Source organism: Narcine bancroftii, chromosome 6 (genome assembly GCF_036971445.1).
Source record: "Narcine bancroftii isolate sNarBan1 chromosome 6, sNarBan1.hap1, whole genome shotgun sequence".
NCBI classification, from domain to species: domain Eukaryota; kingdom Metazoa; phylum Chordata; class Chondrichthyes; order Torpediniformes; family Narcinidae; genus Narcine; species Narcine bancroftii.
This window is the reverse complement of record NC_091474.1, coordinates 203,655,473-203,677,559: the sequence shown is the minus strand read 5'-3', so window position 1 is coordinate 203,677,559 and position 22,087 is coordinate 203,655,473. Positions and strand designations below refer to the sequence as shown.

General features: G+C 40.2%; 1 protein-coding gene across 10 annotated transcripts in view; it reads right to left on the bottom strand.

The window, feature by feature from the left end:
- ahi1 (Abelson helper integration site 1) overlaps window positions 1-22,087 on the bottom strand; it is a 343,535-nt gene that overhangs the window by 240,497 nt on the left and 80,951 nt on the right. For 9 of the 10 annotated variants that reach the window (XR_011340684.1, XM_069887251.1, XM_069887254.1 and 6 more), the window contains exons 5-7: window positions 12,870-13,113; window positions 11,989-12,181; window positions 5,301-5,396 (exon numbers count right to left, since the gene is read on the bottom strand). Coding sequence is in view for 9 of the 10 variants with exons in the window: in XM_069887251.1 (XP_069743352.1) it covers window positions 5,301-5,396; window positions 11,989-12,181; window positions 12,870-13,113 (533 nt within the window). In the remaining variant the exon portion in view is untranslated. The remainder of the gene's footprint in view (window positions 1-5,300; window positions 5,397-11,988; window positions 12,182-12,869; window positions 13,114-22,087) is intronic. The other variant, XM_069887253.1, reaches the window with a different exon arrangement.

Genomic DNA, 22,087 nt, shown 5'->3' with positions numbered 1-22,087 from the left:
TTCTTATCGATTCTGCTAGTGGTTCTATAGCTAGCGCAAACAATAATGGTGATAGTGGGCATCCCTGCCGCGTTGACCTGCTTAAGTTAAATTGCTTTGATACATGTCCATTTACTGTCACTTTCGCTAACGGTCCCTTATATAATGCTTTAATCCAATTAATATACTTCTCCGGTAAACTGAATTTTTGCAATACTTTGAACAAGTAATTCCATTCTACTCTGTCGAAGGCCTTCTCTGCGTCTAAAGCAACTGCTACTGCCGGTGCTTTATTTCCTTCTACTGCATGAATTAAGTTAATAAATTTACAAATATTGTCTGTTGTGCGTCTTTTTTTGATAAATCCAGTTTGGTCTAAATTTACCATTTTCGGTACCTGTTCTGCTAATCTGTTTGCTAATAGTTTAGCTATTATCTTATAATCTGTGTTTAGCAGAGATATTGGTCTATATGATGCTGTTGAGAGTGGATCTTTCCCTTGTTTTAGTATCACTGTAATTATTGCTGTTTTACATGAATCTGGTACTGCACGGATGGCAGTCTCTTCAATCTGAGGCGCCTGCAAGCTCACACCAAGACACAAGAGAAACTTGTCCGTGAACTACTCTTTGCAGATGATGCCGCTTTAGTTGCCCATTCAGAGCCAGCTCTTCAGCGCTTGACGTCCTGCTTTGCGGAAACTGCCAAAATGTTTGGCCTGGAAGTCAGCCTGAAGAAAACTGAGGTCCTCCATCAGCCAGCTCCCCACCATGACTACCAGCCCCCCCACATCTCCATCGGGCACACAAAACTCAAAACGGTCAACCAGTTTACCTATCTCGGCTGCACCATTTCATCAGATGCAAGGATCGACAATGAGATAGACAACAGACTCGCCAAGGCAAATAGCGCCTTTGAAAGACTACACAAAAGAGTCTGGAAAAACAACCAACTGAAAAACCTCACAAAGATAAGCGTATACAGAGCCGTTGTCATACCCACACTCCTGTTCGGCTCCGAATCATGGGTCATCTACCGGCACCACCTACGGCTCCTAGAATGCTTCCACCAGCGTTGTCTCCGCTCCATCCTCAACATCCATTGGAGCGCTTACACCCCTAACGTCGAAGTACTCGAGATGGCAGAGGTCGACAGCATCGAGTCCACGCTGCTGAAGATCCAGCTGCGCTGGATGGGTCACGTCTCCAGAATGGAGGACCATCGCCTTCCCAAGATCGTGTTATATGGCGAGCTCTCCACTGGCCACCGTGACAGAGGTGCACCAAAGAAAAGGTACAAGGACTGCCTAAAGAAATCTCTTGGTGCCTGCCACATTGACCACCGCCAGTGGGCTGATAACGCCTCAAACCGTGCATCTTGGCGCCTCACAGTTTGGCGGGCAGCAACCTCCTTTGAAGAAGACCGCAGAGCCCACCTCACTGACAAAAGGCAAAGGAGGAAAAACCCAACACCCAACCCCAACCAACCAATTTTCCCTTGCAACCGCTGCAATCGTGTGTGCCTGTCCCGCATCGGACTTGTCAGCCACAAACGAGCCTGCAGCTGACGTGGACTTTTTACCCCCTCCATAAATCTTCGTCCGCGAAGCCAAGCCAAAGAAAAACATGAATCTGGTAAGTTTTGTGTCTCATCAATCTGGTTGATTACATCCAGGAGGGGCGGTATTATTAGATCGTTAAATGTTTTGTAGAATTCTATTGGGAGTCCATCCTCTCCTGGTGTCTTATAATTTGGTAAATTTTTTATTATCTCTTGTATTTCTACTGTTCCAAATGGTTCTGTTAATTTATTTTGTTCCTCTATTTGTAGTTTTGGTAGTTCAATTTTAGTCAAAAATTCATCTATTTTCCCTTCTTTCCCTTCGTTTTCAGTTCGGTATAATTGTTCATAGAATTCTCTGAAGTTTTCCTTAATTTCTTTTGGATTATATGTAATTTGTTTGTCTTTTTTCCTTGTTGCCAATACCATTTTCTTAGTTTGCTCTGTCTTAAGCTGCCATGCTAAGATTTTGTGTGTTTTTTCACCTAGTTCATAATATTTCTGTTTTGTCTTTATTATATTCTTCTCCACCTTATATGTTTGTAATGTTTCATATTTTATTTTTTTATCCGCCAATTCTCTTCTTTTGGTTGTATCTTCCTTTATTGCTAATTTTTTTTCTATGTTTATTATTTCCCTTTCCAACTGCTCTGTTTCCTGATTATAGTCCTTCTTCATCTTGGTTGCATAACTTATTATTTGTCCTCTAATGAATGCTTTCATTGCGTCCCATAGTATAAACTTATCTTCCACTGATTCCGTATTTACTTCAAAGTACATTTTTAATTGTTTTTCAATAAATTCTCTAAAATCCTGTCTTTTAAGTAGCATGGGGTTTAATCTCCATCGATACATTCTTGGAGGGATGTCCTCTAGCTTTACTGTCAGTATTAAGGGTGAATGGTCCGATAGCATTCTCGCTTTATATTCTGTTTTTCTTACTCTATCCTGCATACTAGCTGATAACAAAAATAGGTCTATTCTTGAGTATGTTTTATGTCTAGTCGAGTAGTATGAGTATTCCTTTTCTTTTGGGTTTTGTTTCCTCCATATGTCCACAAGTTTCATTTCTTGCATTGATTTAATTATAAATTTGGTTACTTTGTTCTTCCTGTTAATTTTTTTCCCCGTTTTATCCATATTTGGATCCAAATTCAGATTGAAATCCCCTCCTATTAGTATGTTCCCTTGCGTATTAGCTACCTTCAAAAAGATATCTTGCATAAACTTTTGATCTTCTTCATTAGGTGAATATATATTAAGTAGATTCCAAAGCTCCGAATATATCTGACATTTTATCATAACATATCTCCCTGCTGGATCTATTATTTCCTCTTCTATTTTAAATGGCACATTTTTGCTAATTAATATAGCCACTCCTCTTGCTTTTGAATTATACGATGCTGCTGTTACATGTCCTACCCAATCTCTCTTTAATTTCTTGTGCTCCAATTCAGTTAAGTGTGTTTCTTGGACAAATGCTATATCTATTTTTTCCTTTTTCAGTAAATTTAGTAGTTTCTTCCTTTTAATTTGGTTATGTATTCCATTAATATTTAAAGTCATATAGTTCAGCGTAGCCATTTTATATTTTGTTTATCTTCTCTTTCCGTTTTTCCATCATTACCTTTCCTCCTTTTCCATTTCTGTTTTCTTATTTTCAACTCTTTACCAGACAACATTCCTACAACATCCAACATTTTCCTTATTCTCCTATTTCTATCTTCTTTATCCCCAATCTCCCCTTCCCCTCCTGAGTTGTCCTTTATCCCTTGTCGGACAACCACATCTCCCCTCTCCATTTGGATTTGCGAATCCACTCGCAAGCGTCAACTGATTTTGCAATGACCGCTCTTTTCCCCCACCCAGCACCCCCCAGAAAAGATTTCACTTTTCATTTGTCACAAAGGTCACTCTTTTAATTCCCTCCTTATTCTCTCTATTCCATTACCTTCCCTTATTAATTCTTGTCTATACTATCTATGTTTTCCTCTAATTACAGATACTTTCACGTATGCCCATTGTCTCTATTCACTCTTATACCTCTTTACCCGCATACATATCAATCGTGGTCATTTTTACCCTCATTACCCGTCTTCATCCCTCAGTCTATTTTTGTCTTTACCCACATACATATCAATCGTGATCATTTTAACTCTCATTACCCGTCTTCATCCCTCAGTCTATTTTTGTAATTGTTCTGCAAATTTTCGTGCTTCTTCTGGATCCGAGAACAGTCTGTTTTGTTGTCCTGGAATAAATATTTTCAATACCGCAGGATGCTTCAGTGTAAATTTATATCCTTTCTTCCATAAAATCGCTTTTGCTGTATTGAACTCTTTTCTCTTCTTTAGGAGTTCAAAGCTTATATCTGGATAAATGAAGATTTTTTGCCCTTTATACTCCAGTGGTTTGTTGCCCTCTCTTACTTTTTCCATTGTTTTCTCCAGTACCTTTTCTCTTGTAGTATATCTTAGGAATTTTACTACAATAGATCTTGGTTTTTGTTGTGGCTGTGGTTTAGGGGGCAATGCTCTATGTGCCCTTTCTATTTCCATTTCTTGCTGTAGTTCTGGACATCCTAGGGCCTTAGGGATCCATTCTTTTATAAACTCCCTCATATTCTTGCCTTCTTCATCTTCCTTAAGGCCCACTATCTTTATGTTATTTCTTCTGTTATAATTTTCCATTATATCTATTTTTTGGGCTAGTAATTCTTGTGTCTCTTTAGTTTTTTTATTAGATTCCTCCAATTTCTTTTTTAAGTCTTCTACCTCCATTTCTGCTGCTATTGCCCGTTCTTCCATCTTGTCCATTTTTTTCCCCATTTCTGTTAAGGTCATATCCATTTTATTTATTTTCTTTTCTGTGTTGTTTATTCTTCTTCTTAAATCATTGAATTCCTGTGTTTGCCATTCTTTAAATGACTCCATGTATCCTCTAACAAGAGCAAGTATATCCTTTACCTTGCCTTTCCCTTTATCTATTTCACTGTATTCTTCCTCTTCTTCTTCCTCTGGGTTGGCCATCTGTTGGTTCTTTGATGCCCTTTCCTCCTCTTCTTTCTTGTTTCCATTGTCTTCTGTGGTCTCCTCTTGCTGCAGGTGTTCTGCAGCTGTCGTTGCCGGCTGTGGAGATCGACTCCCCAGCTGGTCCCCCCTCCCGTCGGTGTGTTTTTTTTCATGCGCATCGCGCATGCGCGAGGAGTCGCGCATGCGCGGTTGCGCACTTTTACTCGGCTCTGTGAGCCATTGTTGTAGTTCTTTTTCTACCGACCTGAGGTAGTGGGCTCCTCTCTCCACAGCGGGCCTCTTCGGACAGGTAAGGCCTTCACCTTTTTCCTCCGTTGTCTTCTCTTCCTCTCTTCTTTCTGTTGATTTTGATTTTTCCACCTTTATACTCACTTTTCTTTAACTTGCATTTCTGTGCCTTTGTATTTTCTCTTGTTTTTCCCGACTTTTCTGGAGAGGGCTGGAGTTCACCGTCCGGCCACTACTCCATCACGTGTCTCCTCCCCATGTTGCACTTTCAAGGGGAATTCGCTCTTCCCAAATTTCATGCTTATTCTAGTTTGTAATCTTGACAAGCTAGGCAACATCATCCAGTCAAAAAAAAAGTTGCAATTGCTGTTTATTGTCCAATTAAAACAGAACCAAACTGTACTTTCAAACAAAAGTATATTAAACAATCTTGGAAAAAAAACACTGGAGACAAGTTTCCGGTTTTATTCTTCAGAATGTGGTTAGTCAATGCAATCTTACCTTTAGAAATGCCCACGCTATCTTCCGCCAACCACCTTCACTACTTTGAGTTGCAAAGTTGACTTTGGCTTCATCCATACTAACAAACTCAAGAATCTAGTGTAGTAAAGTTTCAGATTAGCACTTAAAAAAAAACACTACATAATATTTAAATTACACTTAGCTCAGAAATGAGGTGATCATTTGAGTCTTTCAAGCTTGAAACTTCACCTGTTGATTGTTGGTGTAGGCCTTTGCTGCTTCCTTTCAAGCAACAACATATGCACAGTTGCACATGCCAATCCATCCTATGCAACAGAAGTATATTCCTAATTCAATCCTGGAAGTCTTGTATTGAAGACTACATTCCCGCACCTCCCAATCAGCAGCAGCACTTATCTACCATGTATCCTTTCCCTTTTCTGTCATAATTTCAATCAAATTACCAAGATTTCTAAATTCCAGGCATCGATACATTTTTGATGAATTCTTTCCTCTTAATTACTAATTTAAGACTTGGTACAGTCCACTGCTTTTGAGTGGAAAGAATAGGAATTTGGCATTTATCAATTTGTAAAACCATTTCTAACAGGCTGCCTTTATCCTAACTATTTAGTTAAGCTCTTTTATAAGATTTTTTTCACTTGCATATTCTTTTTCAGCACTGACAATTGTAAGCCATCTGCCTTCTGGTTCTGCCCCAAATTTAGTGTAACCGCTTACCCATAATTACTGTCGGCTTGAGATCAAGGGAGAAAAAATTTACACTAATTCTACAAAATGCAAATTCTATTGTGTGCCAAGAATGGGATTTGTTGAATCAGGCAAGAGGTGCTGTTGATACTCAAAAACAAAATACAGGGTTGAATTGAAAAATACTGTATGATAAATCACAAATGGCACATTGAAAGAATTTCAACTAGAGGCAGACTCAAGGATTGCATTAAAAGAGAATAGGAAAAGCAATTGTAAAGGAAAATAAATTACACAGTTAGTCTGCTTACTCTTGGGGTCTTGATTTGATCAAATAGCTTCCTTCCCTGTCATAACCTATAAACACTTGGGAGTCCATGTTAATCCATGTTGCACATTCAAGGGGAATTCGTTCTTCACAAATTGCATACCTGAAACAGCTTAAGAGTCAACTATACAATGCTTTCTTTGATGGTAGGACAACTTCTATTTTTATGGATTGTATCCTATTAGGATTTTTCTCCCCGAAGTACCTGCCCAATATTTTAAGATCCATTCACTATTCTACCTGTGACAAACTTGTAGAGATCATCCCAGCAGCAAAATTATTAAGAACATCTCCCATTATACCTCCTGAATTCTGCCATTTTAAATTCACACATAGATTCAAAATATTATTAATTATGCAAACTTCAACAATGGCTGTGGTGTGGTGGAGTTTAACCCCCAGGAGGTTCATCAGCTGAGCCCAGAGCGTGGAAGTGAACTGAGCACCCCTGTCACTGGTGATGTGCGCCAGGACTCCTAACCTAGCGATCCAACGATTGATTAGGTTCCTGGCACACGTCTCTGCGGAAGCCTCTTTGATGGGTATGGCCTCCAACCATCTCGTGGTCTGATTGACTATTGTGAGAAGGTAGCACACTTCTCTGGACATCAGCGGGGGGGGGGGGGAGGGGGGTCTACGAAATCAACGTGGATGTGCTGAAATCTCCGCACCGCTGGGTCGAACTGTTGGATTGGGGCCTGCATATGCCGGTGGACCTTGGAGGCCTGGGACCTGGTGCAGTTCCTCGCCATCTCGGTCACCTCCTTTTTGAGCCCGTGCCACACAAACTGCTCTACAATCCATTCACACCAAAGTCTTCACCGAGGGGTGGGCTAGGTCGTGGACTAAGCTGAAAACCCTCGACCTCCACTGCAGTGGGACTACCGGGCGCAGTGAGCCGGTGGAGACGTCATAGAGCAGTGGGTCCAGGCAGTTGGGCAACTGAATGTCCTGGAGCTCGAGGCCAGAGATGGTGGTACAGAGAGCCTGCGTCTCTGTGTCCAGCTTCTGGGCCTGTGCCAACTGTGTGTAGTCAAGGCCAGGGCAGAGAGCATTGATCGCCAGCTGAGAGAGTGCATCCGCCACGACGACATCTTTACCTGGCCTGTGCCAGATGTCGGTGGTGAACTCCGACACGTAGGAGAGGTGGCGTTGCTGGTGAGCTGACCGTGGATCTTTGGCCATCATGAGTGCCTGTGTGAGAGGCTTGTGGTCCGTGAACACCATGAAGGGCCTGCCCTCTAGAAAGTATCGAAAGTGCTGGATGGCCAGGTACAGCACCAGGAGCTCCCAGTCGAAAGCGCTGTACTTGAGCTCCGGCGAGCACAGCTGTTTGCTAAAGGCGGCCAGCGGGCGCCACTGTCCATTGAGCCACTGCTCGTGTACGCCCCCTACCACCATGGCTGAGGCGTCCACCAAGATCGCCGTGTTTGCCTCCCGGCGTGGGTGCACCAATAGAGTTGCATTAGCAAGGGCCTTCTTTGTTGCGGCAAAAGCGTTCTCTGCCTCCTCCGACCAGGTCAGGACTTTCTCCTTAGTGGCGATCAATGCGAACAGCGGTTGCATGGTGCAGGCGGCACCGGGGATGAACCGATGATAAAAATTCACCATCCCCACAAACTCCTGCAGGCCCTTGAGGGTAGGTGGCTTGGGAAACCGCTGGACAACCGCGACCTTCTCTGGCACCGGGGCAGCACCTGCTGCCGAGATGGTGTGCCCCAGGAACTGCAGCGTCTGCTTGCCAAACTGCCACTTGGCCATGTTGACCGTGAAGTCAAACTCCGCCAGTCGGGCAAACAGGGTACGGAGGTGGGCCTTGTGCTCTTTGTGGTTGCAGTTGGCAATAAGGATATCATCCAGGATGATAAACACAAAGTCCAAGTCCCTACCCATTGTGAACATGAGGCGCTGAAAAGTCTGGGCCGCGTTCTTGAGGCCAAAAGGCATATGCAAGAATTCAAAGAAGCCAAAGGGGGCAATGATCGCCGTCTTGCCGATGTCCTCGGGGTGGATCGGGATCTGATGATACCCCCGCACCAGATCGACCTTGGAGAAGACTTGCGCGCAGTGGAGATTGGCCGAGAAGTCTTGAATGCATGGAACTGGGTACCTGTCCAGTTTGGTCGGGTCATTCAAATGCCGGTAATCGCTACAAGGTCTCCAGTCCCCGGAGGATTTGGGGACCATGTGGAGAGGGATGCCCAGGGGCTGTCCGAGCGATGGACGATCCCCAACTCCTGCAGCCGGGAAAACTCCTCCTTTGCCAGCTTCTCAGGCGAAAATCATCTGGGCTTAGCGTGCAGCGGTGGGACCTGCGTGGAGATATGGTGGTATACCCCATGCTGGGGTAAGGTGGCGTTGAATCATGATTAAAGGATGGCGGGGAACTCAGAGTATGTTCGAATACTCATCCCTGGAAGTGACGATGGCTGCGATCTCGGGACTGCAGGCGTTCATGGTGTCCAGGTGCACTGAATGGAAGGTGCGAGCATTGACCAGCCTCTTGCCCTTCCTGTCGACTAAGATTCCATCTGCCCTCAGGAAGTCGGCCCCTAATAACGCAGTACCCACTGATGCTAACATGAACTTCCAGCGGAATTTCTCTTTTCTGATCTGGATCTGCGTCCTGTGGGTACCAAAGGTCTTGATGGCAGAACCATTGGCTGCCTGCAGGGTGGGACCACGAGATTGGGTGCATGATTCGAGGGTGGTGGGGGGCAGGATACTCAGCTCCACTCCTGTGTCCACCAGGAAACATAGGCCGGTGGACTTGTAGGTAACGTGAAGGAGGCTGTCCATGTGGCTAGCCGTCGCAGCCATCAATGGTGGCTGGCCAGGTCGTTTTGCCTAGTAGTCACACGATTGTAGGCACTTATGAGCTTGCGCTCCCCAGCGCTGATGGTAAAAGAACCAGGTGGAATGGTGCTCCTCCGGCTTATGCTTGAGGGAGTGTTGTAGTCGTCTGGATCTTGGTCGTGCACCCTGACTGAGGGGTGCTTCATTCTCCCTCTTGGTGCGCCAGAGGGTGTCCGCTCGGGCTGCGACTTGGCATGGATCCGTGAAGTCCTCATCTGCCAGGAGTAGTTGGACGTCCCCGGGCATCTGCTCAAGGAAGATCTGATGGAATAGGACACAAAATTTGTGATCCTCCGCCAGCATCTCGTCCATCAGGGCTGATGATATGCGGTCCCCAAGCCCGATGAGGTGCAGGAGCCCGGAGGCATGCTGCCTCGGGGAGAGCCCGTAAGTGTAAAGGAGCAGGTTCTTGAGGGCAGGATATTTAACCTTGGCAGGTGGGTGGTGTATTGGATCGTCCACCCAGGCTGCCGTTTCTTCGTCCAGCACGCTCACAATGTGGTAGAATATTGTGGCGTCTGCTGAAATGTTCCTCAGTTGAAACTGCGCCTCCGCCTACCCAAACCACGTACACGGGCGATGGGTCCAGAAGGGGGGCAGTTTGATGGCAAAGGAGTTGATCTCTGCCGGTTCCATGTTCTTGAGGCGTCTGGGCTCAATGGGGTAACCATTGTAGTGCTGGACACAGCCAAAAAAGACTCAGCCATCACATTGAAAGTCGTTAATGACGGTTTTTATTCAAATTCAGCACTCCCCTTTAAGGGCAGCATGAGCTCAGTCACCTCGTGCATTGTGACGTCATAATCACTGCCCCAAGAATGCACTGGGCAGGAGACTTGAGGCAGGGAGACACCCTGACAGCACCATCTTCCCATGGCTGCCCCACCAAATGCGTTACACGCGGGGCCGGTTCGCCATGAGAGGGTGCGCCGCCACAGGATGTCCTTTTATTCTAAAGCTGTCCTCTCCCATTCCTAGAAACATATTCTCCACATTCACTCTACCAGTCCTTTCACTATTTGGCAGTTTGACTCCCAGCTATGATTTTCTATCAGCCATGGCTCTTATGCCTCAACATTGTACTTGCCAGTTACTAAATGCACTCTCAGCTCATCTACTTGTTTCATACATGTACATTTAAATAAAACACCTTCAATCCTGCATTCACTACCCCTTTCACATCAATCTCCACACTGTCTTACTTTTTTATAATTCTGGAGCCTTCAGCAACCTCTCCTGTGCTCTCCTTCACTTTTCCTTTATCCATACTTTTCCAATCTGTTGAACCCATCCACTATTTAGGCCTATCCACAGCCCTAGTTACTTGATTCACCTGAATCCTGACCACAAACTCATTGTTTTGAAATTATGGGGAACAATGGCACAAACTCTCACCTTTCAAACCTTATAGCTAAAAACAGTCACTGGTATTGGGCTTTCAAACCTCTATTGTGGAATCAAAGGGCAGGGAGACAAATTATTCTTACAACTTTTCTCTTATTCCCCACTGGTCCTAAAGAACTTTGAACTTTCAGATAATCCTGACTGAAACAGATGCCATATTTATTCAAACTCTCTTACTCTGAGGGTTCCAAAACCACAAATAGCAGCAATGATGGTACAAAGTCATTTAGCCTCATCTCAGTGTTTTAAATGGACTTTATATATAAGCAACTTGGTCTGTACCAGAATTGAGAAAAAAATAGAAACGAGAAGATGGTCTGAAACCATAATAATGAAGATACTGTACTTACAATCTGAAACAACTACAGAAGATGCTGGAATATTTTCAGAAACTAATTTTTTTCCTGCAGACATGCTCCCTTACAATAAGCACTCAATAAGTAGCAATGAGCCATTGGCCCTTGTGTCTTCGCTGCCATTCAATGAGAACACAGATGTTTTACCTCAGCAGAACTTTTCATATTCAAAATCCATCAGTATATTTCTTGAATATACTCAATGGCTGAACCAACTCAGGTCTCTTGGGTCGAGAATTACAAAGGTTTTGGGTGAGTAATTTCTCATTTTTGCCTGGACACCTGATCCCTTACTTGACCCACAGTTCTAAGCACTCAAGTCAGGGAGAAATATGATCTCATGAAGGAACTCACAGCAGGTTGAGCAGCAAGAGTGGGAGAGAGAGTATTGTTAATACTTCAGGTCAGAACACGAAGTTTGGATGAAAGGTTCCGGCCTGAAACATTGACAGTTCTCAATCTCCCACTGATGATGCTAAAATTTCAGAGTTTTTCCAAGCAGACTGGAGCTTTGCTCCAAATGCCATCATTTTCAGTCACTAATGTTCCCCACCCCACCGCCCCAGGGAAACATCATCCCTGCATCTATCCTGTAGAGCTCTGGAAAAAACATTCTGGGTTCCCCACAACCTTCTGAGTATTTCCAGCACTTCATTACAGGGTGGAGTTGTCGTGTGATGAGGATGAGTCTCACCCCTTTACTGACTTTTGTAAGTCTGCAAACAAGAGTGTTATCCAAAAACAAAAATGTGCAAGAGGCATGTCCTGGCCTGGCGATTCAACTTGCACATTGTACAAAGCTGGAAGATTAATCTAAATTCAAACTATTGATCACCATCATCACAAAAGTAGATTTTGCATTTATAAAAATCGCAGAATTGAACGAAAAATCTAATTCAGCAATTTTGATAGCAATGACTTTATTTTGGATAGTACTCAACACTAGTGGGCACCAATGTGTTCAAAGTAAACTTATTCAAAATCCAGAATTTAGAAATATTTTCATATCAAATTGTTATCTAAAACTGCATATAGTACAGAATCACCAAGCTAATATCAAACTCATTAATACCTCAAAAATTAGAAGAGTACTAGGTGAATCTATGAATTCTTTTAGGAAGTAACCAAATCGCTCATTGAAGACAAGTTGTTCATTCCAGACTGGAATCCTTGATCTGTTTTTTCTAAAATCATACGGTTGTGTCATGATGGGAAGGATATGTTCCACACCGTCTTGCTCATAATATGAAGTGACATGTCGATTCCTATCAAAAGAGACAAAAAGCAAATTGTTTTGAGTTCTCCAAGAAACTTTTCCTCTGGCAAATATTTAGAAAATAAATTTAGAATATTCTATATAGAAATTTGTGGATTTAAATTAACGGGGTCAATGTTCAAAACATATTTTTCTAAAATATGGAAAAACATTTACTTGTTAGATATTAAATATCAAGTGTATGGCTGATACATTTAGAGACGACCTTTCCAATTTCAATTGTCAGATAGGTACAATGCAAACTAATTTTTCCTTGCCTTTTATTTGAATGAGCTTCGGAATGATGCACGTAATTTGATAGTTCAACACAACACTGAGGAATTGTCATCTTCCAAGCAAGACCATCTCAATATCAGTTTATCTTTACAATGGGTGTCAGAAATCACAAGGTATTATATGAATGGAATGGAATTCAGGGCCGATATCCTGATAAGCACGTATTCCTTTATCTCATACAACACAATAAATTAACTGACTGCTGTTCATTAGACCAAACTATACACTGTATTGCTTTATTTTCCAATGACACAAAAAATCTGCAAAGTGTTACAAGATATCAGTAGGAAAGTTAATACAATTCGATCTTAATATTCAATGTTCCGCATAACTAAAGCACTATGCATTTCCAACCAAATTTGCTACACACTGCTTACTTTAAAAAAAATTTTGTGCCTTACCTGTGTTCTTTCCTAACATATTGACCAGTTTCTTCATTAATTATATGAACTTTCACTGAAGGATGGGATGTTATAATATCTGTTTTTAATAGGTCCGCCCTATGGATGTTTACACCAAGAACTAGATCATCGTCAGTAACGTATTTCGGTTTTAACTGCTGAAATTCAGCATCAAATGTAGAAGCAGCTTCTTCACCGTCAGAAACTTCATTTAATTTTTCTTCTTTCATCTTTATTTTTTCCACTATCATGGAAAAAGAATAATTGCAACATCAATCTTCAAACTTTTTTTTAATGTTATGCTAATAACTAATGTCTTTAATTTACCTCCATAAAAGTTTCAATGCTACCACTGCAGCAGTACCTCTGCAAATATATTGTAAACCAAGATCCACTTTCTTTGATTATTTCTGGTTATTCCCATTTTCCATCACATCTTTGCCATAGCTTAATAGACTGGAACTTGTCAGGAAACACCATTTTAATCCCTCTTCACCCTGAGTTTTAACCTTCAAGAAGTTTAATTTACTTGTTCAAACTTTGCAATTACAGGTTGAGACCTGCTTAAGTATTTTCTTTCTTTTTAAATATTTTATTGATTTTCCACAAATAAGCGTGCAAATACAAACATTTATGGAATGCATAATATTAAATAAATTAAAATTAATAAAACTCGCCAAACTATAAAACATATATAACATAACCATAATACAAAATTACACAATAAAAGATTGTTTCAAATCATGTACAGCATGATTCTAAACCCCATCCCTTAATTCAAGGGAGATGACTAAAGAAAAAGTGTACTTCATCCATGAAATAAAACTGCAAATATTAAAATTTAAATATTATACTTAGAGGTCATGAAAGTAATTCAGGAATGGTCCCCACAACATTTGAAACCTTGTACTTGAATTATTAATTGAATAACAGATCTTTTCTAAATGTAAACGGGACATAATGTCCTTCAGCCAGTGAATGTGAGTGGGCGGGACAGCATCCTTCCATCTAAGCAATATTGCACATCCAGCCAAGAGAGATGCAAAAGATAGAGTATGACATTTTATTGGAGTTAAAAGAATATCATCCTCTCCAGTTGTATTAAAAAGAGCAATCAAAGGATTAGGCCCTAATACATTAAAAAGAATTAAAGATAAAGTTTGAAATACCTCCCTCCAATATTTTTCAAGGCTAGGGCACATCCAGAACATGAACTGAAGAAGCCTCACCTCTCTTACATTTATCACAACAAGAATTTACATCTGAATAGATATGAGATCATTTAACTTTGGACATATAGGCCCTATGTATAACTTTAAATTGCAACAAGCAATGACGGTATACAAGGTTGTAGTATTAACCAGCTTAAGAATTAGATCCCAGACTTCGTTCGTAAATGGGAGGTTTAAATCCTGTTCCCAGGTATTTTCAATTTTAATTAGCTGGACATGTCTCAAACCTACCAACTTATCATGAATAATGGATATTAAACATATGCGAGAATGTGCTAGCCTAAATAATACATCAACAATGCTCACATGAGGTGCCTCAGGTATATGAGATTTAAGAAAATGTCTGATTTGCAGCTATCTGGAAAAAAAAGAGCATTTGATAAATTGGACTTTCCAGAAAGCCGTTCAGATGATGCAAAACTGTTGTCAATAAAAATATCTTTGAAACATTTAATTCCTAATCTAAAAAATTCATGACAAATAGGATCATGCAAAGATGGTTGAAAAAAATGAATATTTAAAATAGGGCATGAAAGAGAAAAACCATGAAGTCCAAAATGTTTTCAAAACTCTCACAACAGGATTATCAATTCATTTATTTAAAGAGAAGGGAAGTGAGGATCCAAGAGATGTTGGAATGGAAATGTTTTTAGTAGAGTTCAACTCTGTTTCTCATCCAGGGTGGGAACCTCATCCAGCTCTAGCCTTAGGGGCTGTTGAGGGAGCTGGAGCAGGGCGGAATCTTGGACTGAGCGGTTGGTACTGAAAAGAGATTGGAAGTGTTCTGACCATCGGTTGAGGATGGAGATCTTGTTGCTGAGGAGGACTTTGCCGTCTGAGCTGCGCAGCAGGCTTTGGACTTGGGGTGAGGGGCCGTACACAGCCTTTAGAGCCTCGTAGAAACCCCTGAAGTCGCCAATGTCCGCGCTGAGCTGTGTTCGTTTGGCGAGGCTAGTCCACCACTCATTTTGGATCTCCCGGAGTTTGCGCTGAAGATGGCTGCATGCGCGACGGAAGACATATAAGGCAATCGAACAACTGAAAAGTGGCAAAGCAGCAGGTATGGATGGAATCCCCCCAGAAGTCTGGAAGGCTGGCGGCAAAACTCTGCATGCCAAACTGCATGAGTTTTTCAAGCTTTGTTGGGACCAAGGTAAACTGCCTCAGGATCTTCGTGATGCCACCATCATCACCCTGTACAAAAACAAAGGCGAGAAATCAGACTGCTCAAACTACAGGGGAATCACGTTGCTCTCCATTGCAGGCAAAATCTTCGCTAGGATTCTACTAAATAGAATAATACCTAGTGTCGCTGAGAATATTCTCCCAGAATCACAGTGCGGCTTTCGCGCTAACAGAGGATCCACTGACATGGTCTTTGCCCTCAGACAGCTCCAAGAAAAGTGTAGAGAACAAAACAAAGGACTCTACATCACCTTTGTTGACCTCACCAAAGCCTTCGACACCGTGAGCAGGAAAGGGCTTTGGCAAATACTAGAGCGCATCGGATGTCCCCCAAAGTTCCTCAACATGATTATCCAACTGCACGAAAACCAACAAGGTCGGGTCAGATACAGCAATGAGCTCTCTGAACCCTTCTCCATTAACAATGGCGTGAAGCAAGGCTGTGTTCTCGCACCAACCCTCTTTTCAATCTTCTTCAGCATGATGCTGAACCAAGCCATGAAAGACCCCAACAATGAAGACGCTGTTTACATCCGGTACCGCACGGATGGCAGTCTCTTCAATCTGAGGCGCCTGCAAGCTCACACCAAGACACAAGAGAAACTTGTCCGTGAACTACTCTTTGCAGATGATGCCGCTTTAGTTGCCCATTCAGAGCCAGCTCTTCAGCGCTTGACGTCCTGCTTTGCGGAAACTGCCAAAATGTTTGGCCTGGAAGTCAGCCTGAAGAAAACTGAGGTCCTCCATCAGCCAGCTCCCCACCATGACTACCAGCCCCCCCACATCTCCATCGGGCACACAAAACTCAAAACGGTCAACCAGTTTACCTATCTCGGCTGCACCATTTCATCAGATGCAAGGATCGACAATGAGATAGACAACAGACTCGCCAAGGCAAATAGCGCCTTTGGAAGACTACACAAAAGAGTCTGGAAAAACAACCAACTGAAAAACCTCACAAAGATAAGCGTATACAGAGCCGTTGTCATACCCACACTCCTGTTCGGCTCCGAATCATGGGTCCTCTACCGGCACCACCTACGGCTCCTAGAACGCTTCCACCAGCGTTGTCTCCGCTCCATCCTCAACATCCATTGGAGCGCTCACACCCCTAACGTCGAGGTACTCGAGATGGCAGAGGTCGACAGCATCGAGTCCACGCTGCTGAAGATCCAGCTGCGCTGGATGGGTCACGTCTCCAGAATGGAGGACCATCGCCTTCCCAAGATCGTATTATATGGCGAGCTCTCCACTGGCCACCGTGACAGAGGTGCACCAAAGAAAAGGTACAAGGACTGCCTAAAGAAATCTCTTGGTGCCTGCCACATTGACCACCGCCAGTGGGCTGATAACGCCTCAAACCGTGCATCTTGGCGCCTCACAGTTTGGCGGGCAGCAGCCTCCTTTGAAGAAGACCGCAGAGCCCACCTCACTGACAAAAGGCAAAGGAGGAAAAACCCAACACCCAACCCCAACCAACCAATTTTCCCTTGCAACCGCTGCAATCGTGTCTGCCTGTCCCGCATCGGACTGGTCAGCCACAAACGAGCCTGCAGCTGACGTGGACTTTTTACCCCCTCCATAAATCTTCGTCCGCGAAGCCAAGCCAAAGAAGAAGAAGACTCTGTTTCTAACCATGCTGGACCAGTCCACTCGAATGTGAAAATGTAACCAAAACATAAGGTTGTGCATGTTGACCAGCCAATAGTAACATTTAAAATTAGGTAGAGCCTTTTAGGTTTTGAAGATGAATTTTCTTTAGTTGAGAGTGCTTTCCCTTCCATATATAAAATGATATACTAGAATCAAGTGAATCAAAAAAAATTATTTGGGAATGAAAATTGGTATAGACTGAAAAAGGTAGAAAGTTTAGGTAAGTTATTCATTTTAATAGAATTAAACTGACTGACCAAAGATCTAGAAAAGTTGACCATTGTGCTAAAGACTGTTTCACATGCTTTAATAATGTATGGAAGTTATCTTTCAAAACGTACATGATTCTTTGAAACTGTGATATTTAAATTGATTCTTCACAATCATAAAAGGGAAATTGGTGTACACTGTGTAGGTGTATTCAAAGGGAAAAGTTCATTTTTATGCAGATTTAATCTATCCTGAAAACTTACAAAATTGGGAAAGAATTGACATTGTGGAGGGTAAACGTGACAAGATTTGAAGGGAATCCCTTTCAACAAATCCCTGAAATGTCCCCATATTGTCGAAATGCAATCGCTAATGTCTCTAAGACAAGATCCAAAAATAATGGGCTTAAAGGACTCCTTTGACGGGTTCCCCGTTGAAGAGTGAAAGGTTGCGATGGTTGAAAATTAGTGAGAATTGAAGCCATAGGACATGAATATAACAATTTAATCCATGAAATAAAACCTGATCCAAAATTGAATTTTTCTAAAATCCAAAATAAACGTCCATTCAACTCGATTGAACGCTTTCTCTGCATCAAGGGAAAGAACACATTCAGGAGCTGCACTTGAAGGCAAGTACAAAATATCCAATAAACAACGATTATTAAAATAACAGTATTTTTTTTAAAATAAAACCAGTCTAGTCTTCAGAGATGATAGATGGTAAGACATCCAATCTACAGGCCAAAACTTTAGCCATAATGTTTACATCAACATTTAATAAAGAAATTGACCTATAGGAAGAGCACTCAGTTGGATCTTGACGTTTCTTTGCTATGGGAGATATACGCTCTTCATTCAATGTTACAGGAAGATTACCCTTCCTACACGAGTCCAATAATACCAAACTTAATTGAGATGAAAGTAATTGAGAAAAAGATATGAAAAACTCCACAAGTAACCTGTTGGATCCCAGAACTCTTCCAGGATGTAGTGAGAAATAGCAGCAACAATTTCCTCATAAGTTATAGGCCGATATAGTCTTGTTTGGTCATCCAAAGAAAGAGTGGGAATGTTTAAACAATCCAGGAAATTTTCCCATTGAATTATTATCATTTGTGAATTCAGAAATGTAAAGGAAGGAGAAAAATTTCCTGTAAGTATCACTTATCTCAGAATAGTCTGTAGTAATGCTACCATCCTCCTTTCAAATCTTTGCAATTTGTCTCTTGGCTTCAAAACCACTCACTTGGTTAGCTAAAAGCTTGCCTGATCTTTCACCATGGATATAAAACTGACTCTTACTTTTGAACAATTTGATTTCAATCGGATGTTTTGAAAGAAGATCAAATTTAGTTTGAAGTTCAACTCATTTTTTATATAACTCAGAATTTTTAGTTTCAGCATGTTATTGATCTATTTATTTAATTTGATTAATTAATTCTAATCTTTCTTTATTGGTCTTCCTTTGTAAGAAATAATTTTCCCCCTCAAAAAAGCCTTCATAGCATCTCAAGCAATCAGACTAGAAATGTCTGATGAATTATTTGTATCAAAGAAGAAAGTTATCTGCTTTTCCATAAATTTCATTGTCATTACCTGATAATAAACTCGAATTGAAACGCCAATGCCTTTTTATTTGAGGAAAGGCAGGAAGAGTCATAGATAACACAACAGGGGCATGATCTGATATTATGATAGTTTGATAACTACACAAACAACCCAGTGGGATTAGTTTATTTGCAATAAAAAAAATTGCAAATAAGTTTGATGAACGTGTGAAAAGAAATACTCTCTACTATTTAGATAAAGAAAATGCCAAACAACAGAAATACCATAATCTGATTTCAAAAAAATGAATTAATGAGGTAGATTTATTCATTTTAAAAAAAAATTAAATTTTTCCATACATGTAATCATAACCAAATGTAAAATTCAATAATCAAGTATTAATATCAAATCCATTATATATGGTGTAAAACCCCAACCCCTCCAACCTTAATAAAATCCCAAGCAAAAAAGAAAAATAAGAAAAGCACAGAAAAATAGAGGTAAGGAAAATAAGAAAAACAAGAATAGAACCTAGTTACCAGAGGACACCCCTCATCACACGGTCCTGACCATTTGTATTCTTAATACTTCCAAGGAAGTTAACCAGGTTCCAAAGTTTAGGAAAAACATCTATAAATTAATTCACGCAATTTGTTAATATGGGTGTCACATTTTCAAAATTACATCATATTTATTTCTCAGATCATAAGTAATCTTCTCAAGAGGAACACAGCTATGCATTTGTGCATTCCATCACTTCAGACTTAAATGGGTGTCTGAATTCCATATTACTGCTATACATTTTCCTGCTACTGCCATTGCAATCTTTACAAATTCTTTTTGATATATAATTTCAATTTTGGTCTTACTGCTTTAATTCATAATAAAAATAGCACTGGAGGTTTGTGGGAATTTAATTCCTGCAACCTGTTCTAAAACAAAAGTTGCCAAGTTTATCCAAAAGGATCTCTCTTTAGTGCAGGGCCAAGTAGAATATAAAAGAAGTACCCATCTCCCAACCACATGTAAAACACTGGCCTGATAAGTCTGATTTAAATCTATTTAACTTCTGTGGTACAAGATTTGTGTAAAAATTATATTGAACTAATATATATCTAACATTTATAGTGTTTGTCATACTACCTTGACATAACTCTGACCAATTTTTTTCATCAATGTTAATATTTAATTCCATCTCCCATCACTGTCTGGACCTATGTATCCCTTTTTTGGGAGTCCACTTCTGCAATAAAGTGTACATGGCTAAAATAAATTTCTTTATACATCTATTTTGAATCAGCATTTCCACATCACCACATGTTGGTAATAACATTGTTGGACCCAGTTTATCTTAGATAAGCCTTTAATTGATAACAACAAAAGTGTATTATTTTGTATCCATTATTAATTTTTTATTGTTCAAATGTTCCTTCCTGCATAACAATCTACTAAATATCTAATTACTTTCCGAGACCAAATGTTTAAAAATTGATTATCCGTTGAGAATGGAGTAAGTCAATTTTGTATCAAAGGCATTTTAAGCCAGACAACACCCCTACCACCTCCCCCCCCCACCCCTGTTCCAATTTCATTGCTTACCTTATTCCAGATATTAATTGTGTTTCAACGAAGGTGCTTCCCTCTCACCAGATATTAATTTTGATTTCTATTTATATATAAAATCTTCTGATATTGTCTCTCCCATTTTATCAATTTCTATCTTAATCCATGCTGGCTTTTCTCCCTCACCAAAAAATTAAGCAAGAAACCTCATTTGAGCTGCCCTGTAATAGTTTTTAAAATTTGGTCACTGTAAACCTCCTAACTCAAACTTCCACATCGGTTTATCTAAAGAAACTCTCAACATCTTACCCTTCAAAGAAAGTTTCTTATATATATATATTTAACTCTTGAAAATACTTTTGAGGTATCACTATCACTAATGTTTGAAATAGATGTTGTACTCCAGGAATTATATTCATTTTAACACAATTAACTCTATCCAATAATGTTAATGGCAGTATCATCCACTTGTTCAAATCTTCTCCAATATTCTTAAGTAAAGGTAAATAATTCAATTTATATAAATTATTTAATTTATTACCCCAAAATTAATTTATTTATTATCCCAAAATAATACCTGATATAATACTTCCATAAAAGGAGAAATCAACATATCTTTAAATTCTTTATAAGATTAAGGCGGGAAACCATCTTTTCCAAGAGATTTATTACTTTGTAATGAGCTCAATACTTCCCACTCCTCCACTGGGGTGCATGGGACATCCAGCTCCACTTGCTCTTGTAAATTTAACCTTGGTAGCCTTAATTGTGACAACAAGCTTTCTAGTTTATTAGAGTCTCTCTGTGACTTTGATTTATATAACTTAGAATAAACTTGCTTAAAGGCTTCATTGACTTCTTTAGGTTTATGGGTAGTCACATTCAATTCTATTTTCAACTGCCAACCAAAGATGTTATGTGTCCTTTCACCTAACTCATAATATTCCTGCTTAGTTCTCATTATTGATTTCTCTGTTCCATATGTTTAGAATGCATTACAGTCGTTTCTTAGTTAGAAGTCTTCTACGTTTTTCCTTGTAAGTCCATCTTTGCAGTTCTTTTTCTAAACAGTCAACCTCTTTTATATAATCCTTCTTAATTTTAGAATATAACATAATTTATCCTCTTAAATATGCTTTCATCGCATCTCATAAAATAAATTTATTATTAACCAAATTAGAATTAGTCTCAGGAAAATCTGAATTTCCTTTCTGACAAAAAAAATCAGGCCTTTTTAATAACATTGAGTTTAAATCTCCATCTATATATTGATTGTTATCTAAAATTGTAACTGTCATTAATAAAGGTGAATTGATCCAATAAAATTCTTGCTTTGTAATCAACTTGATTAATTCTACCTTGAAGATTTGTTGATATTAAAAATAAATCTATCCTTGAACAAGAATCATGTTCATTTGAATAAAAAGAATCTCTCTCTCTCTCTCTCTCTGGTAGATTCTTCTCCATATCTATTAAGTTCAAGTCCTTCATTAATACCAAGGTGGCTTTTACTGCCTTGCCCTTGTTACTACTTAAGTTAATCTATCTAAAACTTGGTCTAAACAAAATTTGAAATCCCCAGCTATTAAATTATTCTGTTAAGCTTCTGACAAATTAAGAAATGTTTCTTATATTTTTTTTTTGTCATCTACATTTGGCACAAATATCTTAGAAGAGTCCAGAATTCTGAAAAAAATTGACAATGTACTAAAACACATCTTCCTGCAGGATTAATTATTACATTTTGTATTGTAACTGGAAGGATTTCTTTATCAAGATTGCCACTCCCTTTGCTTTTGAATTAAATGAAAAAGCTGTGATATAT